At 38.2% G+C, this 19,342-nt stretch overlaps 1 protein-coding gene across 2 annotated transcripts in view; it reads left to right on the top strand.

The window, feature by feature from the left end:
• The first annotated feature begins 8,658 nt into the window (after positions 1-8,658).
• USP12 (ubiquitin specific peptidase 12) overlaps positions 8,659-19,342 on the top strand; it is a 37,390-nt gene continuing 26,706 nt past the window's right edge. For both annotated transcript variants that reach the window (XM_062577046.1, XM_062577055.1), the window contains exons 1-2: positions 8,659-8,919; positions 18,483-18,563. In XM_062577046.1, coding sequence (XP_062433030.1) covers positions 8,872-8,919; positions 18,483-18,563 — 129 coding nt within the window. In that variant the 5' untranslated portion in view covers positions 8,659-8,871. The remainder of the gene's footprint in view (positions 8,920-18,482; positions 18,564-19,342) is intronic.

The following is a 19,342-nucleotide window of genomic DNA, read 5'->3' on the forward strand; positions in this document are numbered from 1 at the left end:
ATGGGAGAGACCCTATGACATCACAAGATACAATTGCTTTAAAATAATATTTAAAGAAAAATAAATTCATTTTATTCTTATCCTTTTTTGAACATTTTCAGTCTTCTGCCATCACATTTTTCAAGAGTTTTCTAGCTTATTGAGCTAGAAACTTTGTATAATAATAAAAGGTGAATTTCTCAATTCATCTTCATCACCTGACCCCAGTAACTGTGGTTGCAAGGAAACTATCACATATCACAAGGCTTGTGATAAAATAACAAGCATTGGTCATGCTCTGTCAACTCCATCAATGAGACAACAAGAGCTGCTCTGAACAAAGATGTACAGCCACAAAAGAACAATGTAAGGGTGAATTAAGTGAAGCTGAGAATAAACAAGAAACAAGCTATACTTCAACTTTTCCTCATGCAAAATGGGAATAATAATGTATATTTATTGAGCGGGGTTATTGTTGATTCATTAATATTTGCAAAATGCTACGGAGTCCTTAAATAGAATATGCAAAATATGTGCTGCTGCAAGCCAGCCACAGCTTATGGTACTCTTATCTAGCTTGGAGCGGGAGGACAATGGGGAGAGAGGCAGTGGAAGTAAGGCGCAAAAGGGGCAAGGAAAACACAGGGGGGGACAGCAGAAATCACTACTGCAGTGGGGGGAAGAGGAAATGGGGGAGGAAGTGGAGAGGGGAAATGGAAGGAGGAAATGAGGTCATATGGGACAAAGAGGTGATGCCGGCGTTACTGCGGTGTAAAGACCCAGGGCATAAATCCAAGTTAAATGTCATTAGTTCTGCTGCTTGTGAGGTAACCTGTGTTTATGGCTGTTGTTTTTTTCAATTTGTAGAGAAAACTAAATTCTAAGTATATCCAGATGGGAGTATTTAGCTGACCATCTGCAAGTACAAAAGGGAACTATGGGTTTTCCAGGATATAAATCTTATAGGAGAAGAAATCAACGTTATTCTATTTCTGTTTTACTCACAAAGAGAGCATTGTATGAGAACTGATTGCAACATGTACTTCAACAATAGCTTTAGATCAGCGGAAGCACAAGAGATTGCTAACTGTGACATATGTTTCAATTAAAACAAAAATAATGATCCCCCCATTAGTGTCAGGAAAAACATAGGCTATTAGCAGTAAATGTTCTTTAACGATTTTGTTTTCTAATCTTACTTTTGGGGAAATTATGCCAAGGTCACAAAACTACTACCTCACTGGCTGCAGTGGGAAGCTTTGTGTGATATTCTGATACAGAACATAAAGACTGAAGTGTCCTGTACTTCTCACTTCTAGTAATAGATTTTCCAAGTTAAAGCTCACATGTGAACTGTCACGCACTTCTGAGGTTTCCATTCTAAAGAGAAACTGAAATTAGTAAATACAAAGTTTCCCATCATGCCTTTCTCAAGGATCAAATCCACTCAATTTAAAAAAGATTACTATTATAGAAAGCATTTTGTTACAATATTAAATAACATTATTTCCATATATAGCTGTGGCCCTATTTCTGCCAAGGATCCTGCGGAGGACTCTGCAGCTGTTCAGAACAATGTCAAAAAACACACAATTATTATTTTCACACCTAACTCACATCCTTTCATATTGAGATCATTGGGACCGAGTTATACAGATTTCTCTTGCAGAATACGATCAAATCTTTCAAAATAATTCCCATTTTTCAAGAGGAGACTTTTCTCTGTCTAAGAACTATAACTTTATTCTCAGCCAGAATTTCATCTTCTTTTAGCAGTCTAAAGGCTGAAGTAGTGATAATAATTTAGAAATCTATTGTTATTTTCACCAAAACTAAATTCTCCTATGTCCATTTTGGCAGTCACATTGGACACCTCTCTGACTGAGGTGTATTTTAAGTACAGTTGGTATAAAACTGTATTCAGTTCAACAGAGTACTTTTTTTATTCTTTTATTCTCTTTTATTCTTTTAACATTTCATATGTTAGCAATTTTTTGTGTAATAAAAGGTTAATCATTTGCCAGCTATATTTGTGGCAAGATGCCCAGTATCATCTGAGTTGTGGAAGTGAAAGTATCAAAATACCCTCATGTGCGAACTCTGCTAGAAACAATTACTACTTTCTGCTTTAAAGAAAAAAAGGCCACCCTTACTGAAAAGCTTTGGTCTTCTGAAGTGAGCATAAGACAAAAACCATTAAGAACAAAATTTATACTGCCATAGCACTCTCTTTCACCTAAGTTATTCTATTCATAAAATTGATCTAATAATGATTATTTCTCATGGTTCTTTGTAAAATATGCTGAGATGTATTGATGAAAAGTGCTATAAAATAATATTTATTGATGTATTGCACAGTTATAATAGTTTATAGTTATATTTTTTATAATTTTGCATTATTTGTGTATTTTTCTGTAGTAATACCTAAAATTAATTTATTTATAACTAGGACTGAACTTACTCTTTTAAAACTATTAATGAAATACATCATCTTTTTAAGTTCATGCCTGAATTCCCTCATATGTAGTTAGTCCACCCAACTGTCATAGCTCTCAGACAGCAGGTACAGCTATTTTGAAAGTCGTTGTATTTTATGAAAATGTACCATGAACATAATTTACAAAGATTAATTCACTAATACAGTTGTTTAACTGTCAGTCAGTAGAAGATAACTTGGTATGACATGACTTTCCAAATATTATTTCCTGTTTGTCTCTTCTGTCCCTGAGAAGGGTCCAATTTCACTCACACAATCTGTTAAGATTCTAAGTTCTGTATAATTTACATAGAGCTTCACATTTTCTTAGAAATACAAAATACAGTTTGAGGAAATTTTCCTTTTATGTCTCATTCTCTATTACTTCCTAGAACAAAACTTGTAACACTAGTTGCCCAGAAGATAAGGTGTGTTTCCAGAGCAAGGTTGGTTCACTTATATCATGACAATAGTGGATGACTCCAGTGGGCTGTATGTCAATAAAAATCCAGACAATTAATTCAGATGGTATTTTGCAATGACTAAACACCCCACTATCATGTCTGGATCTAAAATTGGAGTTTCTAGAATCAGCAATAAGGTACTTACAAAGCCCTGAGCAACCTCGTCTGATCTGACAGCTGACCCTGCTTTGAGTGGGAGGCTGGACTAGAAACCTCTAGAGGTGCCTTCACACCTGAATTATCCTATGGTCCTTTTACCCTTTGATCTTACAATAATTTATATTAGTCCAACAACAGATGCAACATGGCTGCATTCAGATACCACAGCAACAGGTTGACTAATTGGTTGACTGACTGATAAGCAGAAGGAAAACAGATTCATGGGACCGATTTTGTTGTCAAGCAACATCAGTGAAAACTTCATGTGCTCCAGTCTCAGCAAAACCATCTGTAGTTACAGGCAGACATATAGACAGGCATAAACATACCTGTACCAAGTCTAGAGTTCAGTTTCTAAAGCCAACCTACCCACCCACCCTAGAGTAAGTTAGGCTCCTGCCAAACCATAAGATTATAAAACAAGGAGAGTCACAGGATGAGCTGTAGGAGTTTGCACTTGTGATATTGTCTCTTTGCTCCTCTGTGTCTACTAGTGTCTGTACATTTGGAGTATAAGCTCTTCAGAAGATGTGTTTTCTCTCTCTGTTTCACAGAGTGATTAAGGAGGTTACGGGTTGTGGCCCCCTGACTTACATTTCTAGGTGTTATAGTAATTCAAATACTATAACAACAACAAATAAAGTCCTTGAGAGAATTAATTCTATCCATTCATCTAAAGCATTTCTGTGAGAAAAGCATCTATCCTTTAACTGAAGTACTCAGGAGATATTGAATGTACAATTTTTCTTGGCAGCATTTCCAACTATGAATTTCTTCCACTGTTAAAAAATGTGTATAATTTATAATTCAAATTTGTTTGACTTCAGTTTATAGATATTTTTTTCTTATTATTTTTCTCTGTGCTAGATTGAAGACCACTCTAGTCACCTTCCAATCTTCTTTTTGATAAGCCAAACAGATTGCACTCTTTAAGTCTCTCTCTGCAAAGAATTTTCTCCAACCTCAAATCATTTTTCTGTATTCTTTTGACAGTAAGGACACCAGCAGCAAATGCAGTACTACCACAGGAATCTCACCAATGCCATATATAGAGGTGAAATAATGTCTTTCTACTTGCCATGTCCCTGGTTATACAGTCACAGATTCCATTATTTGTTTGTACCATAGAATTAGACTGGAAAGTCTTCACTTCTTTTCCGTCATCATGCTCCATAATACAGCCCCTCATCTCTGCAGGCATGGCCTGCACACTATATTCCTGAGTGACTATGCTTGTGCCTATATTAAAACTCAGTGTGTTTTAATGGGACAGATTTACCATGCAATACAGATCCTTATGGTAACCATGGCCTTAATTTAATTTCCCATTTAGCCACTCTTTTTCTCTTCTTCACAGAACGGAAGTTTTGCTTTCATATTGCTGACAATATTGACTGGCATATAGTCTAGAACTAATCCATCAAGAGCTTCTTGCAACATTCAGAACAGTAATTTTAGAATCTTTATCCTAGTTACGCTTGTGAATGCCTTTATCGTTTCCTAATGGTATGCCTTTATTGTTTCCTAATGGTATATCATTAGAACAAATACATAGTCTTATTTATTTCCAAATGCTGGATAGAAACATGTACTGAAAACTTCTTTTCTAGATCATTATTTAAAAGTTTTACCATCTCCATCTAGAATGGTCAGCAGAATTCATTTTGTTCCCAATATTCTTGGAAGTGTCTTCTTATAGACAGTAGCTCTGCAAATCATGGATTCTTTTGATTGAGTTCTCTATATAGCCAAGCCAGCCTCCTGATACATCTGCTTGTTTTCCTTAGTATTAGGATGGACTGTCCTTGTGATTTCCTGCAAGCTTTCCTGAGCTCCTTTATTCCTCAGAGCTGCTGCTCAGAAGATCCCACCTAGTAGTTCCCTGAATAAGCTGAAGTCTGCTCTCCTGAAGTCCAGCATCTGTACTCTGCTGCTCTCCTTCCTCAGTGCCCTTACCACCCCTAATCCTTGTTTCCTCATTTAACTGTGGGTTATATATAATAATCCAGACTCAGCAAAACCATCTATAGTTACAGGCAGACATATAGACAGGCATAAACATACCTGTACCAAGCCTACAGTTCAGTTTCTAAAGCCAACCTACCCTAAAGCCAACCTATCCACCCACCCTAGAGTAAGTTAGGCTCCTGCCAAACCGTAAGATTATATAACTCAGTGTGTTTTAATGGGACAGATTTACCACGCAATACAGATCCTTACGGTAACCATGGCCTTAATTTAATTTCCCATTTAGCCACTCTTTTTCTCTTCTTCACAGAACCTCCCTTGTTGTTCCTACTTTAAAGTCCTCCACATCAGGTTGGCCAGCCAGTTGGCAATGCTGTTCTTGTCCCACTTTGTCAGGTGGATTTTGTCTCTCCCCACTAAAACAAGATATCACTGATATTTTTCTCAGATAGGATTAGTTAGCATACTGCTCTATATACATTATAGTAACTCTGTAACAAACTTTTAAAAACTCTATCTTCTCAAGCATACACAAACACATATACACACACAAATACTAGTCTACCCATCCTATTTTTCCTAAGCAGGTCAAATAATCAAAGTAAATCACTCATGAATGATTACAATCACTTCAAGGGGCTTAATGATGAGAATTAAATGAGAATTTCCAGTTCTCTTACTTGTTTCCTCAGATTTTACGTCATTTTAATAGTTAAAGGTAGAGAAAGTATTTCAGTATTTCCTTCCATTCTATGCAGCATGAGCTCAGTTTGTTCGTGACACAGCATCTCAGTTTACCTAGCATTGTTTTTTTAATCAAGCTCTATGTTACTAATTTAACATCTTCCCAGCTCCTCTGCTTAGACTCCCTCCAAGATTAGCCCCCATACCTGTCAGATGCAAGCTAACATAGTCTTACATCCCCCACTCTTTCTGAAATACGGTCCAATATTCCACTATGTCTAAATTGTCTCTTGGAGCTACAGACAGGAAGCACAGTTCACACCAAATATATTCTGTCTTCTTTCTCTAACTCAAGGAAGGAGCTTAGAGACAATCTCTGACTTTCCATCTGAGTTTCCAAGATTCCTGCAGTTTTCTATGGCCTATACAATACAACTTGGTGCCATATAATTAATTCCAAACTGAATTATCTTTCAGATAATCTTACAAACTTGTCCAGTAGTGCAATTATATTTCATGTTTTTGCTCAAGGGAGACAGCATGCTGTCGTATTTTCCTTGTGTCATTTTTTGAATATTTTGTCCACTCTGGGTTACACAGGAATATCTCTTGTAGCATACCTGATTAATACTGCAAACAATCATATTACATATGTATATTGCAGCTGCGAATTACAGATGAAAGGCTGAATATCTGAAGGTATGATACTTCTAGCAGGACGAATGTCCTTTTTCCCTTTTTGGCTCATAAATGGCCAATCCACTTCTTTTGTTTCTTTTCTTTCTCATTCCCTTGATGCTGTCCTCCCCCATGGTTTCTGTGGCAACAGTTTCTGAATGTAGTTATCCAAGAGGCAGTAATTTTCTCAAATACTAGACTTTTGAAATGTGTACTTCTAGACCATAGATATTATATAAAAGATTGTTTGAGTATATTTCAGGTTCAATAAAGAGTTCAGTTATACAACTTTTGAAAGTCAGATTATTTTTATTTTAGCTGAAGAAAAACTGTTATTCTGTATTTCCATTAACACAGTTGTAAACATTTTTATAGACTGTTTACTTCTGAAGGTCATAAAAATTACATTATTTTATAGATATTAAGTATAACTTTTTCACAGTGAAAGAATGTCTTCATGATACATGCATTATGCGGCTACACAGTATTCTTAATATATCTCACTGGGCTAGATTTTTCCTAAATATTTAGAAAGGTAAAATACAGTCAACTTCAGATTTCTATAATGCAGACATCAACATCTGACACGGTCATCCAAATTTCACTATAGTCTGCAGACAGAAACAGGCACATTTAGGAAGTGATTCATCTCATTCAAAAGTAGACACCTTAAGTCATTGATACAGATTGAGTACCTTACAGGTCAGCTTCTATTCTGGAGATGTCTGAGGTTGGGGCAGGTGAATCCCAAACCCACTCAACTCAAAGAGCTGGTAATCTAGAGACAAAGCAAGGAAAAGGAATGAAGGAAGGAATTCATAGTCCTGTCTTGGGTATGTGCCTCCTCTGCATTCTCTTTTGTGAGGGATCCCAGAGGAAAGGCAATAAGACAACTGCTATGCAGATGCTACTTAGACTTCAGAAGTTACTTTGAAGTTAGTTTGGCATTCAACTGATTAAGGTAAATAGGCGACAAAAGGCTTAGTTCTGTATTTTAATTTGCTTTGGCTGTTTGGCTATAAATTATGTCTAATTATTCTCTCCTCTCTTCCAGGTAACTCCTTCCTTCTCTGGAAGTCATTCAGCACTTACATCAAGGAAGCATGGATGCAGTGTCCTGCACCTAGGGAGGAATAACCCCATTCACCAGTACAAGCTGGGGGCTGACCTTCTGGAAAGCAGCTCTGCGGAGAAGGACCTGGGAGTTCTGGTGGACAAGTTGACTATAAGCCAGCAATGTGCCCTTGTGGCCAGGAAGGCCAATGGTCTCCTGGGGTGCATTAGGAAGAGTGTTGCCAGCAGGTGGAGGGAGGTGATCCTGCCCCTCTGCTCAGCCCTGCTGAGGCCGTATCTCGAGTACTGTGTCCAGTTCTGGGCTCCCCACTACAACAGAGACATGGAGCTACTGGAGAGAGTCCAGTCTAGGGCTACAAACACCATTAGGGGAATGGAGTATCTCTCCTATGAGGAACGGCTGCGAGAGCTGGGCCTGTTTGGCCTGGAGAAGACTGAGAGGGGATCTTATTAATGTCTACAAATACCTTAAGGGAGGGTGCCAAGAGGATGGGGCTGGACTTTTTTCAGTGGTGCTATGTGGCAGAGCAAGAGGCAACAGGCACAAACTGAAAGAAGTTCTGTCTGAATACAAGGAAGAACTTCTTTACTGTGAGAGTGACAGAGCACTGGAGCATGTTGTCCAGGGATGTTGTGCAGTCTCCTTCTCTGGAGATCTTCAAGGCTCGCCTGGATGCAACCCTGTCCACCATGCTCTAAGTGACCCTGCTTGAGCAGGGGGAGGGGAGGTTGGCCTAGGTGATCTCCAGCTCCCCCCGCCCCCCAATTCTCCATTTCCTCACAATACGCTCTCCATCCCTCAGCACGCGAGGAAGGGGCCCTGGCAGCCCCCGAGGCCAGGCGCTGCCGCCCCGGGCGCGCAGCCCGCCATGACGGGACGCCCCGCCCCAACCCGACGGGGCGTCCCCGCCCCGCCCGCAGGGAGCCGGGCGCGCCCCGCCCCCTGCGCGCCGCGCATGCGCGTCCGGCGCCGCGGACGCCGCGGGCGGAGGGAGGCGGTGGAGGGGCGGGGCCAGAGCATCCGAGGCAGGGGGCGGCGGGGCGGGGCGAGGGAGCGCGGCGCGAGGCGGTGCCGAGGCTGCGGGGCGGGGCGTTGGCCGCGGGCGCGGCGGCGCTAGGGCCCGGCGGGAGGCGGGGTCGGGCCGCGCACGCGGGGCGGGCGCTGAGTGAGGGAGCGAGCGGCTCCGGCGCTCTCTGGGCGTCGCGCGCCGGGCCGTTAGAGCCGTTGGGGCCGTTGGGCTGCGCGCGCCCCGCGGCAGGCGCTGGCGGGGGCGGCGAGGGCTGCCCCCGTCGCCTGCCTTGCCTCACCTTCTCCTCCTACTCCCGCCCGGCCCAGCCCGGCCCGGCTCGGCTCGGCGCTGTGATTGGGCGGAAGATGGCGCTGGGCGGATGGAAATCCTAATGACAGTCTCCAAAATCGCCTCCATCTGTACCATGGTGAGCGCGGGGCCAGGGTCGGCCCTGTCCTGCCGGCTCCGCAGGGGGGTGGGGGCGCGCGCGCGGCGGGTCCCTGCGGGGTGGTGGAAGGGGCTGCAGGGAGGCGGCGAGGGGCGGGCTGCGGGGGAGGCCGGCTCTGCTCAGCGCCCTGGCGGTGGGTGGTGCGGCGGCGTGGGGAGCGGGGCGAGCGGCCAGGAGGTGTCCCCCAGCCGCGGCCGTGGGTGAGAGTCGGAAGCGGAGCGTGGTTAATCGGATTTGGAAGGCTGGATCTTGATGCAGACGCTGATAGGATTGGGTTGGGTTAGGTGTGAAGGGGAATCCTGAATGTGATAGAAGTGCGTGGTTTTCCCCCCAGAGTATGCCGAAAGCTGGGAGGAGCTTTATGAACACTGGCCAGAGTTGGCATTGCTTAGTGCAGATACGTTTTTTAGGACAGGATTTCCGTAAGTGCCCCCAGTCCCTTGATCCACCTTGCAATTGTTCTCTGCTTTTACAGTACTTTACTATTGTTGTGGGACTCTAATTGCCTTGCATATTAGCAGACGGGTGCTTCTCTAGTTACCCGGAAAAGTGTTAGCATTCCGTGTGATCTGTTTAGCCAAGCACGCTTCACGCACTTGCATGTAATTTGAATTGTTTGCATCGATCCGGCTCCTGATAGGAGACTTATTTCAGTGATTGCTTTTTGTTACACTCTCTCTTTATAAACTAGAGCTATAAGCAGATGCATAGATGTAATAAGGCTCTCAGAGTTGTTTGTTTTAAGAGGGGTGGGAAACAATAAATTCACTGATGGAAGAAAGCTGAATTTAAGGAAGTATGCTATAGATAGTTTCTACTTCTCATGGATGAGGTGTGTTGATGGGTCATAGTCAAACATCTTGCTCTTTTCTACCTGTTCCTTGAAAAAAAATGAGAAGTCTGGTTTCCAAATCTGTTTCCACAGAGGAAGAGAAGAGATAGATACGGGGAAAAATGTGCTCTGTCATCCAGTTTGTTGCTTTGCTAAATTGAGATTATAGCATACGTTAATGTCAAACAACGGGAAGTGCTTACATGTTTATCATTGGAAAATACTGTATGATTTTCATAGATTTTGCTGCACAAAGGCTTTAATATCTCAAGCAGTTATTTCAAAGGTCACTCAGCAGTATTTGAAATGAGTGAACGTCTGACTCTGTGGGCTAAAATCGCTCAGATGGTTGCTGGTCAGCTGTAGTCTTGTTTTTTTTTTTTGAGATATGGGAGATCACATCTTTTCATTTGAACTTGGAGGGTCAGGCTTCTTGTACTCATGAGCTGTATACTAAGATCCTTATGTGGCCAAATGTTGTAGGATGTGTACCATGTACTTCAAAAATTATTCTCTGAAGTAGTTGTATTGTAGCTGAGGCTGTTGAGGAGCCAAAGTGATTGATCCTTGTAGAATGGACCAGTCCGATTTTGTTGCAGTCTTTGCTAACTTATTTCCACCCACAGTTGGCCATCGTCTTTCTGGCAATGTAGTTTCAGTGCTGGTTTCTTTATTTAAGTCTAGTGTGTGGGAGCTCACTTTGCTTCTTACAGACTGTTTGGGAGTTACAGGTCTGGACTGGCCAAGCAGCTAGTTTAAGATTGTTCTGTATGTATAGATATTAGAAATGACATTAAACTAGTTATGTCAATCCATAAACAATTTTTTTCAACTAAAAATATCTTATTAACTAAAGTGTCTATAACCATGAAGCTGAAATCTGATGTGAGTTAAGTATTATCTGTCCAATCATAATCATGTGCACTCCAGACATAAGATTTTTCCTGTATCTTTCTGACGCTTGAACTTTTAATAGTGTTGTGTGATGGGGCAGCTAGCAAGGGATGCCCAGAGTAAAACCATTTTTTAATACTTACTAGATAGTGTAGGATGGTGTTTTAAAATTTTTCAGTAAGGATAATACTAAAAAGAACTTGATATTTACTCTGAAGTTGTTTAAAACAGTTGTTTAGTTAGGGTCAGGCAGATCTTTTTAATTTTAACAAGCATATTAAAGCATCTATTTTGTGGAAAAAAATAAATATAAATATCGATTTTTTTTCTTTGCAATTATTCTTCGTGTCAGTCCACACATAGCTTTATGAAATTTCCCACAGGGTTTTTCTCATGCCTCTTAACAAGAACTCTCAAGCTTTTGCTTTTCTTCTTGTGTTTGGTTAGTACAAAACCAGTAACAGGCTATTTTTGTCCAGAGGCAATTTGCTGACACAAACCTAACATGTATGTACACTTACAATCTGTAAAACAGCTGTTTGGGAGTTACCTGTGTTGAAGAAGCTGTTCCATCTCAGGTCTGCCTTTAATGACTCCCTTTTTGTATACAAATTCAAGTTTTACTTCTTCTGACTCACTTATATTTTATGCATCTTATCCTTTTTGTTCAAACACTGAATATTAGAAAGCAATAAATTAGGTTTTACAGCACTGGCAGGTTGTGTGGGTACACTGAAGAGCAATATCCAGGATTTTTACTTTGTTAGCCACAGTGCCTTTTCAGATGATCTTCTCTTTCATTAGTTCATTGATCTGTACTCCATCATTCATAGCAATGATGTTACAGCTCTTCTTAAGAGACTTTCCTCTAGTGTTACATCCCATCTTTGGATTTCCTTGGACTTTTTTATTCCTACAGTCACCACTCCCATGGTTCTTTGTGCTGTAGCAAGACTTAATTACAAGGCTGGAAATTGTGGAGAAGCTCTGTCCTTGAGTAATTTAGCTACTGTTATTACTGCAAAATGGAAGAAATTAAAGGCTTTTTGTTGGTTTTTATGCTTTTCCAGTAAAAGCAGAACTTGTCCTTTTACCCTCATCCATGCATTAAACTACAAGAAAGGTCTTACCTGACTGAATTATATGGGGATTTTATGCCTGTCTAGGAGATAGTAAAGTAACCCATGCTAACTCTATTGAAGATGTGCCCCTAAGCTACATTCATCATAAAATAGAGATTGAGTGTAGTATTTCTGACTTTTACTTCTGCTATCTAGAATCTAGCAAACACTTGTTAGCAGCTGAAGGGTAACAAGTCTTAGTGAGTAAAGCAAAGAGTAGAAATGATCTTTGTAGCTTGAAAGATAGCAGTCTGAATATGTCGAACTCAGACGTACAAATGAAGTTGTAGTAGTGGTACTTATTTTTCAGTGTTTCATTGTATTAGCAAAACCTGAAAATTTTAAAGCATTTTAAAAATGATGCTAATCTATATAATCTGTAGCATTAGACATTAAAATCTTTTGCTTCATCTTTCAGGTATTTGTCCATATGTTCCCTTCCTTTTCTATCTGTCAGTCTGGTGTCTTATATATGGGGCTAGCGTACTTTGTTTTCAAGTGCCACAGAATGTCTTCAGTGATTAATTCAGACACTGAAAACTGACATCAAACACGTGGTTTGTAGTTTGGATATGGAATGTGTAATGTAGCAGTGTTCTGTATTAGAAGTCTCTACAAATTTTTGTTTTTAGACTTGTTTTTTTTTTTAATGGAATAAGACTTAGGGAGTCATACTGACTGGCTGGCTGTTGTCCTTTTCCTGCTTGTCTCTCCATCCCACCGGTACCCTTTTGCCTATTTCAGTCACATCTGACAAGGTTGAAGAGGTCTCAGAGATTCTTAACTTCATACAAGATTATGGGAGAAAAGGGCTGGTAAGAGGAAACAGACCCTGTAAGTGCACAGCTGAGGTAAGGTTGCAGTGCACACAGTTACATATCTCAAATGTCATATGAGAGAAATTTTATAAAAATGCTTAATTGCAAGAAAAGCTTATACTTGCAGTTAATTTTAAGATAGATATACGTATGTGAGCTTAACTACTGCTCAAGGAATTCAATGCTTACAATAGGATTTTCAAACCTGGTTGTGAAATCTGTACTTAATGTAAATTGATATTTGCCAGAGTCAGCCAGAAATGACTACTATTTATTCACTCCTGTCCCTTCTAATTGGGTCATGCCATCTGCTAATCTATGATCAGTTTAACAGATTCCATAGGAAGGTGGAAGGAAGAGGCATGCTGGAAGAAATGAGAACTGAGAGTTGCAGCAAGGACAGAAAAGTCATATAGAAAACAGCTTCAAAGTGAGCACATGATAGAAAAGAAAGCAGAGGATAAGAGGACTAAAGTAACACCATGTAAGGGTTCTGATTTGTGCTTACAGAGAAAATAGCAGTGTTAGTCTTGCTTTACCCAGCTGTCTGACTTGCTCATGTAGCAATTTTGGCAAGAAGGAACATGTGCTGTGCCTCAGCAACTCCATTTCACTCTGGAATCACGAGTTGAACCCACCTTCATTGGTGTACTGGAGTGTGTAGGCACATGTTTTATTGTGGTGATTCTGTTGCAAGTGCATTAAATTTTGGAGAAGTATGTGTTAGACACATACATATAGTTGGGTTAAGATGGGTTAAGACCATAAACAGGGAGGTTCACCAGAGCTCATCTGTTGGGAGTTCTAATCAAGAGAATTTCCCATGATGAATATGACACAATTGTAGAGGCATCATTAGGTCTTTGCATGTTTTGAAAAATCATTTTATGAAAGAGCAAAGCCCAGAGTTCTAACTCTTGAAGTCCCTGCTTCATATGTGAGAGTAACTTATCTTTGTTTTTAGTATTCAGAATTGACTTCTTTGGAGGAAGTATGAGTATCCGGCTGTATGAAGGAAAATACTTTGTGTGTGCGCTCAGTTGAGCTCAAAAACACAGATGTGGTAGACATTCCAAATGTGAAAAGAATGTAATTTCAGGCTATACTGTCATCCTTGCTCCACCAAGCTCTTTTTAAACTTTGTACTCCATAAAAATAATTTTTTTGTTATAGTTGCATGTGATCAGGCTACATAAGACAGTGTCTTTAACTAATTAGTTAAGAAAAGATCACTTTTTAATTTATTTTAAATGTATGAATTGAAATAATCCAAGTATTTCATAGTTAACTCTATCAAGCTGGGTGTTATTAAAGCATATTTTTTCACCAATAAGTGGACAACAAGGATTACTGAAGGTTATTTAGCCTATTTCACTTCTGCTTCCTGGCAAGAAAAACATCATAAGAAATGTATTTCCATTTTGGTTTCCATTGAAACAACAAATGTAAACTGATTTAATATAGCTATATTGTTTGTTTTTAATCCTGATAATATAAATGCAGGGAAAAATGTGGATTTACACATTCTGATTAAACATGACTAAAAGAGTAGAAATATGTATTTCTTCTTTAATAGAAGATTTCATCAGCCATACTATTGTGCATTATTTAGAATAGGTTATGGAAATTTATACGTCTTCACTAGTAGCACAGACAAGGAAGAGCCTGGCAAGGAATACCTGGCAAAAAAAATGAAAGCTCATTTAAATGAGTGCTTATATTGCTGAGATTTATTTTTACAAGTTACAAATAATTAGTTTAATTTTGCACTCACAATGTTTTATGACAGAATTCAGTAATGTTTTATTCTTGTTGAAGAAAACATTGTTATTCCTGGGTATAAACTTTACTATTTACTTTTAATATCTTTCAGTCACCAGGAAAAGTTCTGTTTTATGTTTTTCTTTAAGTTACCTATAGCTTAGGGCATATTTTAAAAAATTGGCTTAGGCATACCTATGCAACATGACTTAATTATGTGAGTCGTCTTTATTGTTTCTTGCTTCCTGGAGAAGGCAGAGAGCATTGCAGGGAATAAACTGGCATAGGATATATATGAAGGGAGAAATGGATTTTTAGAATTTTGATGGCAAGTGTAAGTTTTGAGATAGAAAATTTCTTTCAAAATGCAAGATTTTACATGGGAAATGTACAACTCTAAAGCTAAAATATAAAGTGTTTTACAGCAAATTACTGAAAAGAGGACCTCTTGACTTTATCAACCATTGTTTATCCTAGAAAAGGATAGATCATCCCTCTTCCCCCCCCCCAAAAAAAAAAAAAAAAAAAAAAAAAGATAAGACTAACACCAGTATAATCTTAAAAGCATATTAAGCTGGTTATGATCAAGTCTTTTTAAGAGAACTGCTTTCAGCTAGGCTAGATGATAATGACAAGGTAGGGCACCAAAACTGCTGTTACTTGCTGCCATGCTGATACATTTTTAGGTAGTATTTTTAATATAGTATTTTTAGAGAGACATGCTATTTAGTGGGTGTATTCATGTTAGCGTATTAATTCAAATAAGGCATATGCACTTCTGAAGAGCTTCCAGGCATCCTCTTGTATCACAATTTGGTTTCCATCTTAGGGTGGTCTTACAGTGCATGAAATATATTCCTCTTAGAGGAAATGAAATTAGGCAATGTACTTCAGTCACAGCTGGATGTTCAGTCCCAGAGCCAGGTAGAACCAGACTGGTGAAAAACCTCTGAAACTCAAATAGTGTGTATGTCAGATTATGAACACCAACTGATGTGCTTTACAAATCTGCTCCTGTTGGCTTATGCACATTAGCTGTCTCGAGTACTAATTTTACACGTAGCACCAAAATAGTGTGACCTCTGCAGCAGTGAAGAAAGTCAGTTGTAAAAGCCAGGAAACAGCAGTTAACAATTTTATTATTGCAGTAAGCTTTTTTTTTAAAAAAAAAAAAAAATCAAAAATCAGCAACAAATGCTGCTTATATCTTCACTTTACCATTTTTTCCCTTTCCCTCTGAAATTACCTGGGTCGATTTCTTAGTTTAGTTTTGAACTTTGAGAGAATCTGTATTTATAAAACTTGCAAATTAGGGAAAATCAACTGTACTTAATTAAACAACTGTAGTAGATTTTCCTCTCCCACTGTGTTTTCTGGCCTCTGATTGCACTAAACTGAAATAAAACCACTCATTTGTTTCATGTTAAATATGTCAATTTATAGGAACCTCAAGCGAAAATCGAGAAACTATTTTAGGGCCTCTAATAATAAGCATGGATTCTTATCCCTGAATTAAGTGTTTAGCAGCTATGGGCATCTTTGATAAATTCAGTGATATAGCCCCTTTCTTAACTTGATAGGGGAGATGAGTAATAAACAGTGACTTGAACAAGGTTAAATTAAGATTATTAATGTTTTATCTCATATCCGTTTGAAGTTGCACATAGGATGAAGGGTACTGTAGTACACTCTTAGATCTAACTTTCATTATATGTGTTTTATAACCATTGATACTTTAACATCATTTGCAGGATCATTTTCAATAATAAATAGAAGTTAGGCAAATCTTAATCTGTCCAAGATTAATATGTTAAGATTAAAAACAAAATAAAACTGTCATTTTTGAGACTTGTCTTTTAAAATTCATAGCAACATGTGGTGTAACATCTACAACAAAGAAGGCCAATATTATTTTACATTTCTGCAAACTGTTTGACTTAAAAACAACATAGTGTAATTTATTCTTACAATAAGGAGCCCTATCTGTTCTTAAGATTCTTTGATATATGGTATGGGCTATTTTAGTTTCACTTGGCCCTGACTGGAATATTCATACTCGTTTATTATTTTGATAGAGTGTGTGTGTGTTTGTGTATATATGATTGATTTATATGTATATACATAAATACATACATATGTACATGATTGATTTATACATATATATGTATGTGTATGTATAAATCAATTTTGTATATATATAAATCAATTAATTTATGCATATATGTATAATCAATGTTGTATGCAGTTAGTGTAAGACTTCACAGGAAGTGGGCTTTTTGTTGTTTTTTCCTTTTGTTCTCTGAATTTTCTGGAGCAGCAGCTTGTGTATCTGGTTATTTGCTATTGGGTAAGGCCATGTTCACAGTCAGTTATTGTGGAGAAACCTAAATATGGCAATTTATTATCCTCTGTGAAAAGTATTATTTTACCTAGTAGGTAAGTCTAAAAATGATGTAGCTAGAGTCCCCCAAATGGATTTAAATACTTTATTTATGTCATGAAAGCTATATGTGCTATGCTGATAATGTGTTTGTGGCAAAGGCTTTTCAGGAGTGTCATGCTTTTGTTCAAACTGATCTGCATGCAGCTGTTGATAGATAAAATAGTACATTGCTATGCTTGCCTTTTCATAACTTTTAGTTTTCCGTCCTTTGAAATCAAGTGTTTATTGTGCCAGTTCAGGCAAAAGTTGTATGTTAGAACCAGAGTAAACAAAGTTACTTTCTCTGTCATCTTTTTGAGGATCAAAACAACAGATTGATTGGACAAAGTCTGCAGCATTTCTAATGCGCACCAACACTTGCTGCATGGTGTTGTCATTAAATTTACAAAATTCAGGGTATTTGAGAGTACTTTGGACATCATATAATTTTAGTGCAGGTGAAACAGAACTCATCTCTTTGCTTCCTGTGAACAATCTGCCTCTTAACTTTTTACAAAATGTACTACACAGTGTGGGAATTATCACTGTAAAGAGGAGCTCACCATTTGGCCCTGTATCACCTGTTTAGCAGTACTGTGTAAGTGCAATTGTTACCTTAAGGAACTGTACTCAAAGTGATAAATACAGCATACCAAAACAGTATTCTTTCATATAACTACGTGAAAATAGTGTCACTTATTTTGATATGTTTTTGAATAGAACATATTTAGAAACAAGTCTCTGAGAGGTTTTAGATTATGTTGAAATAATTTGCTGGTTTTCGAAGTGTGTTAGGTTCTTCTCTGTATTATGAGTATCTTATGGAACAGAAGACTTGCTGAGTGACCTGACTACCTTCAGACTTGTGTGAATTTTTTTCGCCAATCTAAACAGCTAGAGAGTGTAAATCAACAGAGAACTCAAAGAACTGATTTTTCTGCGTTCTTGGCTATTATCTCCCTGTCTAAGAGTTTATCTTTGCATTAAAGAATAGGACTAACTAAATACATTTGATTAATTTGCCACAGACGATTACTGAGGTGGGACACAAACTCTGCTTTCTCCATATTGTCTGGATACAAATGGGAAGATATCTAATCCATTCTTCATTTTTATTCTCTGGTTTATATTTGTTTTCCTCTCTCTTGATTGGATTGCTTCAGTGTTAGGAAGTAAACCTAATTCATAAACCCTGAGTCTTATGGCCTGAGATTTGACAATACTTGTTTGGTGTTAACAAATTCTGTACCTGTGCCTATACTCTATACCTGTAGTTTGACCTTATACCTATACCATGTATTTTTTTTTCCTGTAGGTAAAGAAAGTAAAATAGCAACTTGTTTGGAGGATAAGAACATTTGACCCAGGCAACAGTAAAACTATAAGAAATGTGATTGAAATACAATGTGAAATGTGTAACTGTATCTTAATTTTCTATGATGTATGCATTGTAGAAAACAGCTGATTCTTGAACAATATCTGTTTGCCCCAGATATTTACTGTGACCAGACTAAGCTGTGACTGTGTTTCACACGCCTGTAATGTATATGAGCTGCCACTCATGGCTGTAGTTGCACATTGTAGAATTTTCGGAGTCAGTCATTTATCCTTGCAGAAAAACATCTTTCTCAAGTGGCTAAACTTGCTGTGTACATGGCTGCAACACTAATATTTTATTGCTTTTAATTTTCTAGGGCGCCAATGCCTCAGCTTTGGAGAAAGAAATTGGTCCAGAACAATTTCCAGTCAATGAGCACTATTTTGGTTTGGTTAATGTAAGTTTCAATGCATAACTTGCTTGCTTTAAAATTCCACAAGTGAATTTGCTAAATGACAAGGTTTGCACTGAGTGAATAATTCAAATGCTGAAAGCCATATTCAATATATTTAATGTATTAAAATATATTTCAGTATTCAATATATTGAAATAATTGTTGAAATTGGTCTATATTTAATACTTTATTTCATTATATTTATTATAGGTGATTTTTCTTTGTTTAAATCACTATCTTGCTATTAAAATGTAGAAGTCTTAAAAATATTTAGAATATGTAGCTTGCAGTTGGTAATACATCAATTTAAGTGAATACGTATACTAAAATAAAATTAGTGGAAGACCATTGATGATATGAAGCATTCCAGTCTGCCATTTGTATTGAAATATATACACATACATATATATATACACATACATATATATATATATATATAGAGAGAGAGAGAGAGAGACTGAAGGGGAAAAAGTAGTGTGGAAAAAAACATAATAGTGTTCCATTCTGTCTTGAGTTTTCAGGAGCAACTTACACTGTAATTTCTGGTATTACTTATGAAAAGTGTTATCTTGTTAAAAGACGTTTCATGATTCCATCTGAAATCAATTACTAAATAGTTTTCTTTTTCAGGGCTTCAGAAAGTACATATCAAAAATGGGTTGATTTAGCATGAGCCATCATCTTGATATTCTTAATGAAACTAATGAATTATAATACTGGCCTGATACTACAACGTATATGTCTATCTCTACATTACCACTGACATGCTTCCGGAGTCTTCA

Source organism: Rhea pennata, chromosome 1 (assembly GCF_028389875.1).
Source record: "Rhea pennata isolate bPtePen1 chromosome 1, bPtePen1.pri, whole genome shotgun sequence".
In the NCBI taxonomy this organism is placed as follows: Eukaryota; Metazoa; Chordata; class Aves; order Rheiformes; family Rheidae; genus Rhea; species Rhea pennata.